This window comes from Vipera ursinii (genome assembly GCF_947247035.1).
Source record: "Vipera ursinii genome assembly, chromosome: 1".
Lineage (NCBI taxonomy): Eukaryota > Metazoa > Chordata > Lepidosauria > Squamata > Viperidae > Vipera > Vipera ursinii.
Window position 1 is genome coordinate 174,998,930 of NC_139512.1, and position 20,313 is coordinate 175,019,242.

General features: G+C 37.7%; 1 protein-coding gene across 2 annotated transcripts in view; it reads right to left on the bottom strand.

The window, feature by feature from the left end:
* Positions 1 to 491: 491 nt before the first annotated feature.
* The window catches only part of HYCC2 (hyccin PI4KA lipid kinase complex subunit 2), a 56,541-nt gene continuing 36,719 nt past the window's right edge, over positions 492 to 20,313 (bottom strand). Inside the window, exons 9-14 of one of the 2 annotated variants that reach the window (XM_083350745.1) lie at positions 17,111 to 17,206; positions 12,188 to 12,304; positions 10,697 to 10,784; positions 7,458 to 7,617; positions 5,801 to 5,968; positions 492 to 1,265 (exon numbers count right to left, since the gene is read on the bottom strand). In XM_083350745.1, coding sequence (XP_083206871.1) covers positions 667 to 1,265; positions 5,801 to 5,968; positions 7,458 to 7,617; positions 10,697 to 10,784; positions 12,188 to 12,304; positions 17,111 to 17,206 — 1,228 coding nt within the window. In that variant the 3' untranslated portion in view covers positions 492 to 666. The remainder of the gene's footprint in view (positions 1,266 to 5,800; positions 5,969 to 7,457; positions 7,618 to 10,696; positions 10,785 to 12,187; positions 12,305 to 17,110; positions 17,207 to 20,313) is intronic. The other variant, XM_083350746.1, reaches the window with a different exon arrangement.

Sequence of the window (20,313 nt, forward strand, 5' to 3'; positions counted from 1 at the left end):
CAACTTCCTGGTCACATATACTGCACATGTCTCAATAGTTGAACATTAAGTTGGGAGGGCAAGAGTGGATGGATGGAAGAGGAAGACTACTCTAATGTTCATGACAAAAGTGCATTTCAACCGCCATCAGAAGCAATGACAATTTTTCTCTCCCACAGAATTGATTGCACTAACTCAGAGGTCCAAAGTCCTACTAGAATCTCTGAGGCACTCTTGGTTCCAAGAAAGAAAACAAAAAAAATAACAATTCATTTTAAGTCTTTGCAGAACTTTAGACTGAGAAAACTAACCCGTTTATTATTTCTCAGGAAAGCCGAAGCTTCATTTTGATAGGGATCATATTCTCCATTTCCTCCAATCTTCTCAAGACTCACAGTGTTGAAATGAGAACTGATCTGCCTATAATGGATTGCACATCACCCAAGGAGAACCAAAGGCTTGGAAAAGGCATAAAGCATATTTTATACTGTTTCACAATGACATTTATGGGAGAGGGGGCGAAAACATGAGGTTTTATTGCTGTTTCAGTACAAAATATAGTATAGTATCTAAATGAATCGAACAAGATCACAGAAGCCAGGATTTTCAGATGATAGGACGAAGATTGTGGATGTTGCTCAAAAAAGAATTGGATAAATGGAAAAAATATAGGAAGGTATAAACAAGTTAAACTTGAGATATTAGTTGCATATTGAAACTTGGGGATCGGGACTGCTTAGTCAGAGGAGCTCCTGGTGAGTGGACATCTTTACCATTTCCAGCTTGATTTAACCGGTCCTCTTGTAGACTAATGGTTGAAAAACGATTGGAGTTGCCAGCTGCTAAGTTAGTAACACCATCACCGCCAATACCAACATTGGAACCCATCTGACTACCATTCACATAGTCAAACGATTTACTGGAAGAAGCACTTGCAGTTCGTATCAGGCTTACACTGCTGGCTTTTGGTACCACCTGCCCAGCAGGCAAACTCAAATGTTTCTTTGTGGGAGTAATTTCAATTGCATCTGTACTGAGGTCAACTGACTGGTGCAGGTACTGCTTATGGGCAGATTCTCGAGGGCTGTCTGTGGATTTGGTAGCCAAGATGATCTCCTTATCCTTGGCCAAAAGCCCAGCAACTCCTTTTCTTAAACTGGCCCTCTGAGATGTGGATGAAGGTTTGGTCCCAGGTGGCTGGCTGCTAAGTGATGCCCCAGAGGAAAACCCTTCATCAGCATCATTGAAGTTCACAGACTCTTCTCTTCCACTGACTCCTTCACCATCTGAAAATATCAAAAAACCCAGATTAAGAAATTACAATACTATGATGATTCAATTTCAAAAATGGGTAGGATTGTACGTAGATTTTTCTTTTAAGCAAAATTATGTTGCAAACATTTTGGAGAAACTTCAAGTTCCAGTGTTTTTATTGTAATTGTTTTTATACTGCAGTCTGGAACAGAATGAATTTGTTACACAATGCTTAAATGGATTAGCTTTCTTAAAAAAAATTGTGTCTAGGACTGTGTCCATAAGAATAACCTTTCTTAAAAAGTCATAAACCATTCATGTTTTACTATACATCTACTAATATGTAAATTATAATAAATTTGTATATGATTATAATCCTAGCTGCATTTATTAATAAGCATATTAAATACTGTATAATGTTTACTTCCTGCCATTCTCAGTGCTACAGCTCAACCTAGAATGTGTATGCTGGTACATAAAACTAAGTCAGAATTCATTTAAATAGAGAATAATCAATTCTTTGGCCACCTTTTAAGTTTGTTTGATTTCATTTTTTTCCACTCCAACTCAAATTGTACCTCTGCCTATCCTAAATGCCAAAGGGGCAGTTCTACTTCAGTATTTGTACGGGTTCTATGAAATGGAGATTTTGATGCATGCAAGTATTCCTGAATGTCAGCATCTGAGTATTTGTTTATATATGTGTGTATTTAACAGCGTGTGCATGTGTCACTGTGGGGTTTTGTAAGAGTTGCACTGGATAGTAAGATGAGTGGCATATAAATTTATTAAATATACATTTTTTATTTTTTTTATTTCTGGACAGTTACAAATACTGACCCGTTATCATGGATATTAGCACAATATGAAAGTATTATAAACAAGAGAACAGATTATTTACAAAGCAAAAGTAAGTCTCCATAGCTGATGCTGTGTCTATAAAATTTTATTTATTTTTAGCTAACCAAGTGCTCTTAGATCATTCTACCTTCCAATTAACATTTTGGACACCATTTTTCTAACTTAAATACCTAATTAAGCAATACTGTTCTGTTTTGTACAGTAACCCTCAGCTTACAATTATCCTGACATACATCACTTCTCCTCCATGTCAAAAATCTCCTCTGCAAAAGTAATTATATTGACAAATGGAAACATGTAAAATTAAATCTGACAGCTGAGGGAATGCCCATTTTACAGACTGAAATGATTTTTTTTCCTATTTTCTCAGCAATATTGACTCATTTACTTCATCAATTTAACCCTTCAAACATTAAAGTGCCTTGTAAAATAATAAGGCCCCTTAGATGAAAAGAAAAAAACAACAACCTGTGCCTCGTAAAATATTATGTTTTAAAAACTAGCCACTTTGCATATGGTATTCTTCACAGAAAAAGTTAAAAAGCCATTTGAAATAAAACAAAGTCCTAAAAGCAAACGTGCCTTTTAGACTATCTTATTGGACCACCATGCAAAGCTAAGTGAAAGTGACTTTGATTGAGCAGCAGCAGCAGTTGCCGCCTCTCTTAGCCCCTCCTTACTTCAACGGAGAGAACACAATCATCAGAGGAGTTTCTGAGTCAAATTTCCATGGATACAATCCAAGCCTTGCAATCATTTTGCAAGGCTAAGATAGCATAAAGTGGAAGAAATATTTGTCACTCTTGTGGTTTGTCAATGATGCTTGCAACATTATTATTTAGTATAATTAATAACATTATCCCTTCCATTCAGAGAAAAGAGTCAGAGAGGCTGGGCGTAAATTTTCCAAATGCCACCACCATGCAGAGGCCAAGGCAGCTCAGCAGTGCTTGGAAAGTGAAAAAGGAGGAAAACAACATGCAAGGTGGGATCTCACAAGCCATCATCACGTATTCAGAACTTCGATTTGGGCAATATGCAGATTTACTAATGACTATAAATATACTCCTTGACTTCAGTGGGAACAAAGTAATTTGGGGGAAAGCTTATTTTTCTCACACACAAAAAAGTTCAAGTATACTCTGAACCAAAGTCCTTGTAGACAATAAAGCTTGTCAGAGAAATAAAAACTCAAAAAGATATTTCGACCATTTTTTTTTCTCCTGCTGAAATATTTTTTAAATCAATGTTAGCTCTGCCCTCAACCGGTACAGAGTTCATCAATGCTCCCAACGTTGTTATTCATATTCAAAGCTTCTCTTACATAATCGGTGTAAGAGGAGTATACGCACACTAATCCTGTCAGCATTATGATTCTAATTTTTATTAACTTACAGAGAATATTTACAAGCATTTTGCTATAAAGACTGGAATATTTAAAATCAAGGATAAATAAGAAAGTTCAAATGAAAACAATTCTGTTATGATCGTAGAGCAGCATAATAAGAAAGATAAGGTTATGCCATTTTGTTTACACAATTTTAAAAAGGACTATTTATGAATTTCATGCAAAATCAGCAAGATCACCAAAAGAGAGTAATTTAACAAACTGATTTCCTTTTATGATTAAGACAATGCCAATCTTTTCCTATCTCAGATCACACACAAAAAACAAATTTGTTCACAAAAAATACGGTTTTTAAAATACTTTTTTGTGTATGTTCACTTTATTTATCAAGAAAACATTAGGCAACAATACATAATCTAAATATATCTAACATATTAAAGAAAAGTACTGTGGCATCGAAGCAATTCTTTTTCAAAAGAAGAGTTGAGAATTTGTGTGGGAATTTCTGCACCTTCTTCTGGTCATGCACATGCAATGTGTAGTTAGTACAACAAAATAAAACCAGTGGGAGAAAAGTTGTGGTTAGGGCTCATTTACTGACCATGCTCAGATTCACTCAGTTCTAGGAGTAAATTCTGTATTTCATGCTTCCAAATAACACCTCTCTTCTTTGGACACGGTGAACCTTTTGACTGCACATGATGGATTCAGATGCAATAAATAAGGAGTCCTAATTCTAACGCTAACTCTAAAGGGTTTGTTTGCTTGTTTGTTTTGCTGTCAGCTTGTCAGGCACAAGAAATCAGGAGCCAAGGCGGTTCAAACGAATACAGGTTTAATGCATGTTTTCTACAAGGCTCTGAACTACTAATAGTCCAAGCAAATTGGCAGTAGATAAGAGTGAATGGAATTCAAGGTGGGCTGGACTCAGATCTCTTGTGGGTGCAAAGGGACTCGAGACTGATGATGACGTGCTGGACCCCCTCCCTCGGGCTCAGCTTGGTCATCTCCTACATAGCTTTCCTTGGAGTAACTGTGAAGCATGCACAGCACATAATTTGCAAATGTCATTAAAGTCTTAAAATATCAGCAATGCCAAAAAGACTGCACTAAAGACAGAAAAGAAGCACTGTAGAAATAAATCAGGGAGATATGCAGATTAGCAAAGTATAAATTTATAATTATAACTTAGAATGCGTTGCTATCTGAATACCTCTGCACCAGGACAGGAGGTTAAGGGGACAGGAGGTTAAGGACGTGCACTGAATAAAATGAGAAACTCTTAGTAAAGAGTTAATATGAAGAATACCACTATACAGGGCTATAAGATTTTTTTTCTCTCTTCAAGTTTATACTATGCTACCTTGAGACACAATCCTATAAATAGCACAATGGCAATTTAATTCCACTTCAATCCACTGAACAGGTGATTTAAGCACTTCCATGAACCGGAAGTTCGGTGTATAAAATAGCAAGAGAAATGTTCCCCCTTCCCTTCTAATACTAAATTATAGTTAAATCATTGTATATGCTGTAAAGCTTTCCAGGCGGTGAAAACAGCATCAATAGTTTTAATCTGAAACTTTTTTATTGTATATATATACATTTGTGTGTATACAAATGTATATATGTATACATTTAGCAGACTTAACATGCTCACTGAAAGGGTGTTCCAGAATGAGTAGATGACCTTGGAGGATGAGAGAAAGAGATTGCCTATGGAACAAGAGGAGACAAGGGGAGCTTGACTGTCTGAGGAAGAAACTTAGGAAGACCTGCCCTAATTGATCAGATGGTTAAAAGTAGCAGCAGAAAGTCTGTACTTTCACACTGACAAGATTCTGTTAAAATAGCCTTAAAATAAAGTAGATTTTGCTCATCTAGTCAGATTTCCTGTCTGGTTTACTCAGAAGGACTGACAGCCATCTTGAAATCTGAAGGGTACAAAATTCCTGCCTTAGGGTCTTTCCTAAGTTTTTTCTTTTCCTCTGAGCATTAAGCGACTGCGGTCTCCCCCCTCTCTTGTGTGATTGTTCTCTAAGCTGTATCTTTCCCTCATCCCACCAGATCCTCCACATATTCCATTACAAAGCCATCCCAAAGTTATCAGGTTATTTACCACGCTAAGCTAGATATTATACAGACAGTCAAGAGTCCAAAATGTTAGAATAAATAGTTCTGGCCCTAAAGCTAGGCATAAAGGGATATGTGCAGAAAGAAAGAAAGAGAAGAAAATATACCTGTGGTCAATGGAACATGCTCTAAAGCAAAAGGGAATTCTGCTTGGGAAGAAAGAGCCAGGATCCTCCCCAAGAAATGGCTTTACTGACTTATGCCACCACCTTATCTCTGTCCTACCCTCTTTTGTGGCTGGTGTCAAGTTGGGCTCCGGTGAGCCATGCTCAGGGCTCCTGAGCACCAGTAGGTCCCCCTCTTGCTTGCGTTTGATCCCTAGGTCTGTGGAGCCGTGCAGGATCGGAGATCCGGGAATGCTCATGTCAGCATCATTTGAGAAGTCAAAGCCATCTGGGATTCAACATATAATATTTTAGTGTCTTTCTACTCTTTCCCTAATCATTACAACCCAGGAAGGGAAATGAAGGTGTACACAGAACACACAAAACCACACCTGCACTTTTCTCAAAGAAAGTCGAACAGCATCATAAAAATAAGTGGATACGATGTACCACGTGCAAGAAGACATAGATGCAACACTTCTGCAGTAAGGCTGTACATGATGAAGGATTTGTAAAAATGGGATTGACTGTTTTTACTATCAAGAATTCAAAATGAAAACAAAGAACAGAATCAGCAAGTACTGTACATAAATATCTAACAAGGAATTTACCATTCAATAAAAGGTCAATTTTTATGCTTTTGCAGTCTAGTATATATTTACCAATATAATTGATAAAAAATAATCAAACCATACAAAGGACAAACTCTTCTAACAGAAATTGGTATGTTTCCAATTTTAACATTTGTTTTTCTTTTTGCTGGCAGGAGTGACTAAAAGATTTGAAGTTGTTGCCTATGGAAACTAAAAGATTCTTAAATTATCCCTCACACAAAATACTTAAGATTTATCATTAGGTTTGCAGAGCACAGTTCCTGAAAACATTAGAAGGAATTAATATTAACATAGCAGTTACCATTTTACCAATGAAAAAACAAAGATAACATTTTCAATATTGTCTAGCTTCTGTTGCTATTTTGGAATTTTATACATACACACACCTCTATACCATTATTTTTTCAAAAAAAAACAGCAATAAACATCCCCAGGTCAGATATAGATTGTACATTCTGAAATAGTTTGAAAAAGAAAAAAAATCTAAATTTTTAGAGATATTATCTAGCTGGATTTGTAAATATAGTCACACCATCAAAATAATTACCTTCCAACAATTTTTTAAAAAGCAGAAAAATCCAACCCACTGAAAGTAGAAATTACAAAAATTTTAAAGTGCCATTCAATTTTCATATCATATACCACTTAAATTACTTAAGCTTTTCTAGATTTCCCAAAACATAAAATAGGAAGAATTCTTACTTCATTATAGTATGCAGTCACGATTACATATTTGTACATATTTATTTATTATTTTATTTTAATTCCATTTATATCCCGCCCTTCTCCGAAGACTCAGGGCGGCTTACAAGCTTAGCAGTAGCCTTCATTCTATGTATATGCCTGCTTATTAGGGCTTTCACACAAACCCCAAGCAGCATTATTACAAAGTCAGCTTATTGCCCCCAACAATCTGGGTCCTCATTTTACCTACCTCGGAAGGATGGAAGGCTCAACCTTGAGCCTGGTGGGATGCGGACCTGCACTAATTGCAGGCAGCTGGTGTTACTTAAGGAGGCATTAGCCCACTGCTCCATGTAGATAATTATTTTCTGTATGTCTATTTACCTGAAACTAATGATCAAACTCAGGCTTAGAAGCTAATATTTGTCAGTGGAGAGGAACGATACCATATTACCATCTTCACTTTGCATTATAAATTACCTTCTCTTCTCCAGCGATGTCGGCGGATTGAAGCTGTTGTAATAGCTGTCCGAGAAATTCTTGGCACTGTTGGAGTAACCTCTACTTTCAAAACCTTCTGTCCTCCTTGTGATGCATCAGGAGCATCAAAAGGTAATGAATTCTTCATTGCATTTGCAACCTATTTACAACAGTAAAATGCTCTGTAAGTGTCAGGAACATAAGATCAGGTCCATACGTGAAGGTCCAATTAAACTGATTTATTGCTGCTCCTGCCTATGCACAGGAATATTTTCAGCTAACAGTTAGCACCTACTAGGAGTTAGATAAGGTCAACAGAATTCAAAGTTAGTTCACTTGGGGCTATGTACAGATTCTAGGCTGAACCCTCTTTGAACTCCACCCCCAGGTTCTGCTACTCTTTTTGCTACAATAAGTTGGCCATCAAAAAAGAAATTAAAGAAGGACTAGAGAAAAAAAAGCAAATTTTAGGATTTATGTTAAATAACTACTATCTTTGTAATTATTTAAACAGAAATCTTTGCATTTTTTAAGTTTTACAGTTCCATATCAGGATATGCACTCTCTTCTATCTTCTGTCAAATTTTACCTATAGAGTTGACAAATAATGTACCATTTTAATTTTGCTATAACATATTTAACTAATCTTTGTGCTACTGTGAAATTCTAGATGAGGATATGTATGTGAAGCCACTGTCTCCTTGGATTGTACTTTCAGTGTTATAACTGCCGAAAATCAACAGAATAGTTTTCTCACTATTTGGGAAAATCTTACGGTGCCACAACTCAAGAATTAGACATGGAGACTTCCCCAGACTTCCTCTACATGCACCCTTCTTGCTGTCAATCATGATTTGTTAACCTCGCAACAGGATATTGTTTTCTTTACTCTCCCATTCCCATCGGTCAAATCAAATGAGTAGAAAAAAATCTTAAGTATGCTTTGTCTAGAGATGCTAACTGAAAAACAATTTTATACCAGTTCCAGCACAAATGCTCACAAAAGGTTGTTTGTTTGTTTTTTTACTGGTTAAAGGCACATCTCATGGCCATGCTAGGTGGTGCTGTTTCCAGGGGCATTAAATGGGGAAGGCTTCTTTATAGAATCTGGCTAAGCAAACCAACAACCCTTTGTCCATCATAATAAAGTATGCAGGGTTCATTAAAAATGAAAGGGAATGCTTTTGATTTTCTGGGAGCCATATGGGGGAAGCGGGAGCTTCTCAGCTCCAGAGCATGCATACAACCTTAAAATCATGTAGAATTCTTTTCAGTCATATGCAGTTTAAAATGTACGAAATTTGCTTTACTAAAAAAAAAAAAAATCCAGAAGGATGAAGGTCACTGATAGACACCCTTTGTTTTACGACTAAGGCTAGGATATAGACTGAAGTATAAGGAGGCAAGCACCTTAGTTTTCTTTTTTAATAAAAAAGAGGCCAAGAAAGTATAAACCTTTGTAAAAAGATGGAATTATTATTATTATTATTATTATTATTATTATTATTATTATTATTATTATTAATATACTTATTATATTATTACAATAAGAGCAAACAAAAAAAGACTTTTCATCAGATTAGTGTTTGCCTCGCTTTTTCAATTTTGGTCAAAAACAAAAAGCTGAATTCAAATAAATTCAATCTATCTTTAGGCTTTTTAATATATTACAGGAAGCTTATCAGCAGAATTGATTTTTTTTATTAAAAATCAATTTTGTAGTACATTTATTTATTTACTAAAAGAACATTTAGTAACAAAATAAGCATTCAAATTGTTGTCTTTGGAAGTATATTATAAGCTAGCCAGCAGTTCACCAAGCAAGCATTTAACTTAATCTAAAGGAAAGATTTTAAAAAATTCAATCCCATTTGGTAAGGCGATACCCTTGCAAAAAAGTTAACATTTAATTAAATCTGGGCAAAGCACACACGCATTTTCTTCCAAAAATCCATACCCCTATGTTTTCTTTTTGTGAAGTATGTTCAGAACGTGGCTTGTTTTTTATCTGACAAAGATCAGTTCTTAGTAATTTCAAGACAAATTACTCTACCCACCACCATTCTAGAGGGGAAAGCTATATATTGAGGGTTCCTAGAGAGGATGGTTACTGGGGCAATGTGGCTTGCCAGGAGAAGACTTTAGCCCTTTCAGTGTCTCTTTAAACAGGGAGAAACCAATCTGCTGGGCATGACTGTAAGTAAAGAAAAACAAATGACATAGGAAAGCAGCCATTTTCCTTTTTCAAGATCTTGTTTATGTATCTAGCAAAAGGCCAGTGCAATCGACCTGCGTTCGTAAAAGCTGGAGGGGAAAAGGAAGATTATGCCACTTCTTAAAATACTTATGCTGTTCAAGTTCAGAGAGAGGTCCAATTCAAGTTGTACCATGATTACTAGACTGTTAGCATCTAAACATACGCTTGTCAAGTAATTCTGTAAGTCTTCCCATAGATATGCAAAATGCAGATCAACAAGCATTCAGGTAGTCCTCAACTTACAACCACAATTCAGCCCAAGATTTCTGCTGCTAAGCGAGACAGTTGTTAAGTGAGTTCTGCGCCATTTAACAACCTTTCTTGCCCCAGTTGTTAAGTGAATCACTGCAGCTGTTAAGTTAGTAACACAGTTGTTAATCGAATTGGCTTCCTCATTGACTTTGCTTGTCAGAAGGTCGCAAAAGGAGATCACGTAACCCTGGGACACTGCAACCGTCATAATACGAACCAGTTGCTAAGAATCCGAATTTTGATCACATGACCATGAGGATGCTGCAACAACTGTAAGTGTAGAAACTAGTCATAAGTCACTTTTTTCATTGCCGCTGACTTCAAAGCATCCTAAATGAAATGTTTGTAAGTTCAGGACTACTGCATATCTGAACAATACACAAGCGCACATCTGCACGGTTCATAAAAGAGCACTTTCAATGAGCACACTGCAAGTAGCAGTCAAACAATGGTTGCAAGTAATATAGCTCTAATTATTCCTCTTGTTAACTGACATTCTGCTAATCTTTGCCTTATAAGAGAGTGGGGAACTCTGGATTATAGCCAAGTGGATGAAAGCAAAGTTTACAATTTATCGTGACATTTTGTTACAGTGGTGCACAAAGTGTTCTGCTGAAGGTTCCTTTGGAAGATTTTAGAATAGTATGTAAATCATTCAGAGTTCACTATTAACATTACAATTATATGCACTATTTAAACCTCATGAACAGTTTACAGCCTATCCCCTTACCAGCAGTGGCTGAGAATAGAGTTCAAGCTGAGCTCGATATATTATATCATCCAGCGCTTCCTGACCAAGTTCCCATTGTCCATTGTAGCTATATATGGATGCAAAGGAAATAACACAGTGCATTATTTTTATGATTGTGATCGTGATCGTGATCAGTTTTATGATCAGTTAACTTCCAAATAGACCCTTTTCTGCTGCTTTGGTTTTGCTAGGTCTTATGTAAAAAGCTGCTCCTGGGTACAATTCTTCCTTGCTCTATCTGTACATTTCAATCAGGATAATTTCATTACTAACATTTTTGACATAGGAAACAAAGGGATGTTAATAATAGCTGAGCCACTTCACCAGTTCACCCATCCCCCAGAGTCCCCAGTTCTGTAGGCATAACCAGATCTTAAGGGACTTCCAAAGTTCAGAAATGATGTGGCCAACGTCACCTCAGGGGGAGAATATTCCACAACATAAGCACACAACAAAAAAGACCTGATGCCTAGGGCCTACCAAATGCAGCTCCCTAGATGACGAAACCCATAACATGCCGTGGTAGCACAGCAGTTAGAATGCAGTACTGTAGGTGAATTCTGCCGACAGCTCAAGGTGGACTCAGCCTTCCATCTTTCCGAGGTCGGTAAAATGAGGACCCAAATTGTTGGGGGCAACATGCTGACTCTGTAAACCGCTTAGAGAGGGCTGTGAAGCACTGTGAAGGGGTATACAAGTCTAAGTACTATTGCGATCCCACAAATACCCATGCCACAAAAGCTTTAAAGATTAACGTGAGCACCTTGAATTGGACCTAGAAATAAACTTGTAACTAAAGTGGCTTGTGAAGCAGAGATATAATGTGCGTTCGCTGCATTTTGCACCAGCTGAAGTTTCTGGATATTCTTCAAGGGCAACCTTACGTAGAGTGCATTACAGTAGTTCAGCTGTGAGTTGACCAAGGCAGGAATTACTATGAGTAGGACCCCTCAATCTAGGAAAGGTGCGACTGGTAATAATCAAGTAGAAGTTTTCCAGAGTTAAACATCAACTTCATAACAAATATGTTACTATTTTTCACAGCAAAACATAGCACAAATATTATAATCATCGTTATCATCATCATTTTAGCCATTGTCTATCCATCGCAGGATGAAGGCCTCATCCGCATGTTTCCAACCTATACAGTTCTAGGCTTTATTTTGCCATTATAATAAGAAAGAAAAAAAATGAAAAAAAGGTGTTAAGTACTCTGCTAGTGGGTTACTCAGGTGGTTCCCTTCCATCCACTGCTGTATTTTAAACCAGACAAAATGTATGGATATTCACTTGCATTTAGACCAATGAAATATTTTCAAAGGGCAGCTAACTAATAAGGCAGAAAAATTGCCTGACAGAACTCCACTGTTAATACTTTAATAAACATTTGTTACGTTTTATTCCTGTAAAAATATGAATAATTTGCTCCCAAAAAAAGAACAGTTACTTATCCAAAATTTAGATACATACACAGCATAATAGATTCCAGTGAGTAACTGAACCATGAAGTCAGGATCCAATACCACTCTGCAGCCATCTTCCTTCCAGCATTTTTCATTTTGCCGTGGAAATCCACTCACACAGAGCCTGAAAAACATAAAAGCAGTTCTAAAAATTAAATCTATCTTTTGAGTAAGTACATTTTCATATTTCAAATTTTGTATACAAACCAAGTTATTTCAATTATAATATTCATTTTTTTTTGTTTATGTGTTTTTTATATGTACAGTTGCAAGAAAAAGTATGTGAACCCTTTGGGATTACGTGGAGTTTTGCATGAATTGGCCATAAAATGCGCTCTAAACGTCATGTAAGTCACAACAATAGAAAAAACACAGTCAGCTTAAAATAATACTACACAAACATTAGCCGTTGTCATGTTTTAATTGAATATAACATGTAAACATTCACAGTGCAGGGTGGAAAAAGTATGTGAATCCCTAGCCTAATGACTTCTCCAAGAGCTAACTGGAGCCAGGAGTGAGCCAACCTTGACTCCAATCAGTGTGATGATATTGGATGTGTTGCTGACAGCTGTCCTGCCCTTTAAAAACACACACCTGTTTTGGGTTTACTGGTCTCAAGAAGCACTGTCTGATGTGAACCATGCCTCGCAGAAAAGAGCTCTCAGAAGACTTACGACCAAGAATTGTTGACTTGCATGAAGCTGGAAAGGGTTACAAAAGTATCTCCAAAAGCCTTGATGTTCATGTGTCCACGGTAAGACAGACTGTCTACAAATGGAGAAAGTTTAGCACTGTTGCTACTCTCCCTAGGCGTGGTCGTCCTGTAAAAATGACTGCAAGAGCACAGCGCATAATGCTTAATGAGGTAAAGAAGAATCCTAGAGTGTCAGCTAAAGACCTACAGAAATCTCTGGCACATGCTAACATTTTTGTTGACACATCTACAATAAGGAAAACATTAAATAAGAATGGAGTACATGGGAGGACACCACGGAGGAAGCCATTGCCGTCCAAAAAAAATATTGCAGCACGTTTGAAGTTTGCAAAAGAGCACCTGGATGTTCCACAGCACTACTGGCAAAATATACTGTGGACAGATGAAACCAAAATTGAGTTGTTTGGGAAAAACACACAACACTGTGTGGAGAAAAAAAGGCACAGCACACCAACATCAAAACCTCATCCCCACTGTAAAACATGGCGGAGGGAGCATCATGGTTTGGGGCTGCTTTGCTGCCTCAGGGCCTGGACGGATTGTTGTCATTGATGGGAAAATGAATTCCAGAGTTTATCAGGACATTTTGCAGGAAAATGTACGACCATCTGTCTGCCAACTGAAGCTCCGCAGAGGATGGGTGATGCAACAGGACAATGACCCAAAGCATACAAGTAATTCAACAAAACAATGGCTTCAACAGAACAGAATACGCCTTCTGGAGTGGCCCAGTCACAGTCCTGACCTCAACCCGATTGAAATGCTGTGGCATGACCTTAAGAGAGCGATTCACACCAAACATTATTATTATTATTATTTATTAAAATTATATACCGCCCTTCTCCCGCAGGACCCAGGGCGGTTCACAAGGCAATTAAACAACATCACAATACAAAAATTAATAACAATTAAAATAATTAAATTATCCTTAATTAAAATCTAAAACCCCTATAACTCTGATTAAAACCCCAATTACAATAAGTTAAAAAATTAAAAAATCCTCAGTCCTGGCCGGAAAGCTCAAAGAGCCAGGTCTTCACGTCCCGGCGGAACGAATGAAAATCAGGGGCAGTCCTAAGGTCTACGGGTAACTGGTTCCAGAGGGCACGCGCGCCCACAGAGAAGGGCTCTCCCTGGGTGTTGCCGGCCGGCAATCCTTTGCTGGCGGCACCCTGAGAAGGCCCTCCCTGTGGGAGCGCACAGGACGAAGGGAACTTGATGCCGGCAGCAAGTGTTCCCTCAGACATCCCAAGAATATTGCTACACTGAAACAGTTTTGTGCAGAGGAGTGGTCCAAAATTACTCCAGATCATTGTGCAGGTCTGATCTGCAACTACAGGAAACGTTTGGTTGAGGTTATTGCTGCCAAAGGAGGGTCAACCAGTTATTAAGTCCAATGGTTCACATACTTTATTTTAAACAGACTGTGTTTTTCTATTGTTGTGACTTACATGACGTTTAGAGCGCATTTTATGGCCAATTCATGCAAAACTCCACGTAATCCCAAAGGGTTCACATACTTTTTCTTGCAACTGTATGTGTTTCCTGAGTGGTATATACCAGGGGTCGGCAACTTTAAGCACTCAAAGAGCCACTTGGACCCATTTCCCACAGGAAAAAAACACTAGGAGCTGTAAAACCCTCGTGGGCGTGTGCACACACACAAGGAGAGGAGCTTGATTGAAGAGTTTAATTAAAAAGAAATAAAGGCTGCTGTGCATGAGTTCTCTCTCTCTCTCTCTCTCCCTCTCTCCCTCTCTCTGATCTTCTGCTCACCTGGCAAGCTGGCTTCACGCTGTTCTTGGACAAGCGGACACACATTCTTATTGGGATGGCTCTCCTGCCCTGTTTTCTGCTGCTTCCTGTTTCCTGTGGAGACGCAGCAAAGGCAGGAGCCCCGCCCGATAAGCTTGTCAGCTTCTCGGAGAACAGCATAAGGCCACTCTTTTTTACACACACACACACACACACACACACACACACACAGAGAGAGAGAGAGAGAGAGAGAGAGAGAGAGAGAGAGAGAGAAGGGAAGCACAAGTTTCTGTCTGCCTGTCTCTGTCTCTGTCTCTCTCTCTCTCTCTCTCTCTCCCTCTCTCTGCAAATGGCGGAGGATGGCTGGGAGCTGCAGAAGGCTGAAAGAGCCGCATGCGGCTCCATTGCCGCGGGTTGCCGACCCGTGGTATATACTATTGTGAGAAACCTACTCACTTAAATTAGAAACCAAAGTATTTGAAGATAGATGCAACAAAGTATGGGTAGCCCTTGTTTAGCAACCGTTCACTGTTAGACGGTGACTTACAACAGTCCTCACATTGACAACCAATGCAGCCTTCCCACAGTCAGGTGATCAAAATTTGGGTGTTCGGCAAGTGGCATGTATTTATGATGGCTGCAGCATCACAGGGTCACATAACTGCTTTTTGCAATCTTTCCAGCCAGCTTCTGATAAGCAAAGTCAATGCGAAAAGCCAAATTCACTTAACGATTGCACGATTCACTTAATAACTGCAGTAATTTGCTTAACAACTGTGGCAAAAAGTTCATAAAATTGAGCACAATTCAACAACAACCATCTTGTTTAACAACAGATATTCTGGTTGTTAATATATTTAATTTTGTAATATCTACATAAACCATTAAGACATGCCACTAAAATAATCCTGTCTCTGTATAAAACTACAATGAAAGATGGTTACAATATCACGGGATGACATAGTAGAAAGTGACTATTATCGTTCACAATATTTTCTACCTTATGAAATTTTGCCTGAAAACATCCTACCATCACAAACTTGATTTTTGTAGAAGCTGCCAATCTATTCCCACTGAAATCTCTCAGCAATTATTTCTGCAGTTCAGTGTCAGTCTCAATCAAATTACATCTAATCACAATTATGGAAAGTATCCAAGTAACAATCTTCAATGTCCACCTAACATTTACCTGCAGCAAGAAAAAAATTGGAAATCCAGCCAAAGCCTAAGTCAAGAATATCCTTTTAACAATAAACAAATTAAAATTTGGCCACCAAAAGGATTCTAAAGGGAGAAAAGCTGTAAGAGCGCACACTTTAGACTCAAATATCAATTTTCCTCTGAAAAGATTTTCAGCACCATGGCGCTGAAGTGTCTTTTTCCTCTAAGGATATTCCACCTGTAACCCAAGCTGATCATTGGATTTTTAGAATGGATTCATTAAAGGCATGGATCCAGTATATGCTTGGCACAAATATTGCAGAACTAGAAAATAATTATTGATTCATCTTTGTGGGAAAAGACATATAAAAAATGAAATGAAACAGGAAATAAACTAATGACAATCAAGAGTGTATAGGCCCTTTTCATATTGCTTCTGTTTTTGTCATTATTTAGATCCTTTAAAGCAATGGTCCATAACCTTTTTGGCTACACGGACCAGCGGTGGGGGAGGAGATGGTTTTGTGCATGCAAAAAAATCTAACACATATGCAAATAAAGCTCTGCCAGGTTCGCCCACTGCTTGAGCAGCCCGGTTCCCAACAGGCCATGGAGCGGTAATGGTGCACGGCTTGGGGGTTGGGGACCCCTGCATTACAGGTTGGCTTAGAAAGTAGACTACATATTACCTATTTCTATTGCTAACCAGGTTTTAAAAAAAGGATGCTCCTTAAGATCTGTTTTGGATAATCTTCATTAAAACTGAGTTTTCAGAATGGGACACAGACTTTTCTCCTGTTTATCTTAATTCATCACACAGAAAACAACAATAACAATAAAAGGGATATGGAACAACATATATGATTCAATTTCCATAAGGGAAGTTGGTTCAATCCTTCCCTAATGGAAGATTAACTGATGAAACCTGCATCTTGATGTTGCAGTACAAACTCTATCTTGTACATATGTATCTGCAATGTTGTGGCACTAATATAAAAGGACACAGCTTGCATCATGATCATTATGATCCATGTTTTGTTATTTGGCATCATGTTTTGAAAAGTATGTTTTATATGTTACCCTCCACTACTACATCTCATTAACCATATTTCACTGTACATCTGCAACCAGCCTGAATCTCCATATAACACACACACACATATATAGGACAAATTATGGCAAATAGTCAATATTCAAATATTGTCTCACGGGTGTATAAAGCCTTTTTTCTTTTCATAACATTTGAAAAAGCCAATGAAAAACATTCCCCTCAACCATAAAGTGCATCATTCTTACCTAGAACCCATCTTGCAAAGTGACTGATAGGAAGAGGCAGGCATATAGACAATAGCAGAATTATAGCACAGCATAAGAAAGCTCAGCACTTCAAACCTAGAGAGACAAAATGGAACAGATTGAAACAGTTAATATACTATTGCAAAATCATTCTTATTGACGGGTTTAAAAAAGTACAAAATAGTTCTCTTTTGAGTTCACTTCATTTGGATTTGATATAGTAGTCTTGGAAGATACAATAGAACAATTAAATATCCAAACACAAAAATATTTTCAACCGAGGAAGGCAGCGGGATGGAATTGGAGCTCTACTGAGAGTCATAGCAGACTCAGGCTTGGAAGACCGGCAAGGTGTCTGCTCCAGATGTGCCAAATAAATGTTATCACTGAGAACTGTCAAAACAAACATCTGAGGCTCTGCCAGCACTCATCAGGAACAACTGTGTAATGATTAGAAAATGAGGATTCCAAGTTACATAAGAGTGATCGCTAGGTAGCAAACCTCTGTTGGGAGCAACAAATCCAACCTGGGCTGCTTGTGCTTATGCCTCAAAAGTCTTGCATTCTGAAATGCTAATATTTTGACCTCAGACCTTCCCTGTGAACATAGCAGAGTGTGATTTGCTCACTATCTGGGAGTTGGAATCATTGCAGATTCAATGATTGCAGGCAAGCTTCTGTGTGCTTGTGGACTTTGATGGTAAGTGTGCTCCGAAGTATGCAGACTGCCGTGCTGCTTTTAATTTTTAACTTTAATTTTAAACTTATTTTAATTTTAATTTTAATTTATTCTGCAGGGGCCATTAATTTAATTTTCTTTTAACTTCTGTATTATTGTATGTTATTGTTGTTAGCTGCCCTGAGACCTTCAGGAGATAGGGCGGCATATAAGTCCCAATAATAATTAATTAATTAATTAATTAATTAATTAATTTTATGAAGTCAACTACAGAAACTTAATCTCTATTGGTTTGCTTGGTCTAGAACAGGTGCATATCAAAGATAAATCTTGACACTGCCTTATTCAGTCTTATCAATCATGCTTGTGAAACCCCAAAAGATCAGGATTACAACTAGTAACTGTCAGTCATTTAGTCTCTTAGGTATAGTTAGCAAACTGTACACAAGACACCAGGACTTGGAACTTGCTGGATTGGTTGTTCCAGAATTAGACTTTGGCTGATAAATAAGCAGGACATTGTTTAGGACAATCCATATTCAATCACTGTATACTGTGGCAGCACTTAATGACAAAATAATGAGTCAGCCAGAAAAGGGCCCTATACACCATCTTTCTTCATTTGATTCAATCTCTGGGGATTGACTTTGGGTGAACCTTACAAACTTCTTCACTGATCAGAGATTACTGCTTCTGATCATGAAATTACATGAAAACATTAATGGAAGTCAGATGCGCTTCAATTGTCTCTGTGTCAAAAAGGAAGGAAGCACAGCTGTATACTTCTCCACTGAATTTCTTATGCCCCAAATGGGCATAATTTAACCTCAGTTCGCCTATGCTGATGAAATACCTACTCTCTCTACAGCTCAAGTGATAGATGCATGGCCCAGATGGTATCTGGTGGAGAGGAAAGACTTACCATCACTTACTCTTAAGACCAAAAAAAACTTGGATGACTTTCTCTCAGCTTGGAAGTAAAGCACTGAGGTAGACCAGAGAAAGCATAACCTCACAGGGTTTGTTTTTTAATCTAAACTCATTAGGGCCAATTCAAAATTAAAACGGTGTGCTTTTTATATCAATCTTTAAATTGATTAGATACTTTCAGTTATGGAGTTGGCTCAGGTGGAAGACCATGTTTCCCAGCTAATTATTTTATTAACGCAGAACCATAGAATTGGAAGATACCTAAGATGGCATCAAGTCTATCCCTGTATATTGCAGGTTTCACTGCATCATCCCTACATCATCCACCTCCATCTGAAAACCTCCAGTGAAGGAGAAGAAACCATTCCATTTTTAACCTATTCCACTGACTTACAGCTTCTCACTCTCAAAATGTCTAATCTGAATCCACATCCTTAAAGTTCCATGCCATTAAGTATACTCTTATTTTCTGAAACAACTGAGAACAAGTCAAAACCCTGTACAATATTTGAATATTCAGATATCTGAAGACAGCTATCACATTTCCTCTCAACGTCTCTTCTGCAACCTACTGTAAACATGCACCTAAGTCTTTTAATTGTTTTTCTAAGGACTTGATTTTCAATTCTTTCACCTTCTTGACTGTTCTTCTCTGGACAAGCTTCAGTTTATCATCGTCCTTTTTACACTGGGATGTGCAGAACTGAACATTCAAGTGATTCTGATTAAAGAGGTTTTTCCTGGGTTAATTCTCTATCTTCTGCGGTATTACAGGGGAAAATGCCCCTATCAAATGAGGGATATTGAGTCCATTACTAACATTTATTTACCCTGCCCTTTTTACATTGTTTGGTGCACACATGTAATAATCCCCCTGCTATATAAATTGTTCTGACTGAAGGAGAAGAGACGAGTGAAGAGAGAACTTGTTTTCATTTAGTTCATGTGTCTCCTGAAGTAATTAACACGGTATTCAGGTTCTTGCAACTACTAGTGCTATCAGGAGATTCCTGGTTTAGAATTCTCAGGTACCACATACTAAATGTCAGCTTATCTTTTGTTGATTTATTTTACTTCATTATCTTTTTTATTTCTCTGTCTTGCCTTACCATGTGTAATCCATATTTTCCTGTTATTTGTCTGTGGCAATAACTAAAATTGCAAAAAAAAATTAAAGTAAAAACACAAATAGCCTCCAATTTCTTTATACAAAATATAAACAAAAATAATACAATTTGAGTTCAGTTAATGAATTCACAATGATGTACAAAATGGAAACCTGAGTTTGGCAAGATCAGGACCACAAGTAGTTCTCAACCTACAACAGTTCGCTTAGTGACCGTTCAAAGTTACAATGACACTGAAAAAAGTGACTTACGACCATTTTTCACACTTACAACCTTTGCAGCATCACTCTTATCCCGTGATCAAAATTCAGGCGCTTGGCAACTGGTTCATATCTATGACGGTCGCAGTGTCCCAGGGTCATGTGATCACCTTTTGTGACCACCTGACGAGCAAAGTCAATGAAGAAGCCAGATTAACTTAATCTTGCTACTAACTTAACAACTGCAGTGATTCACTTAACAACTGC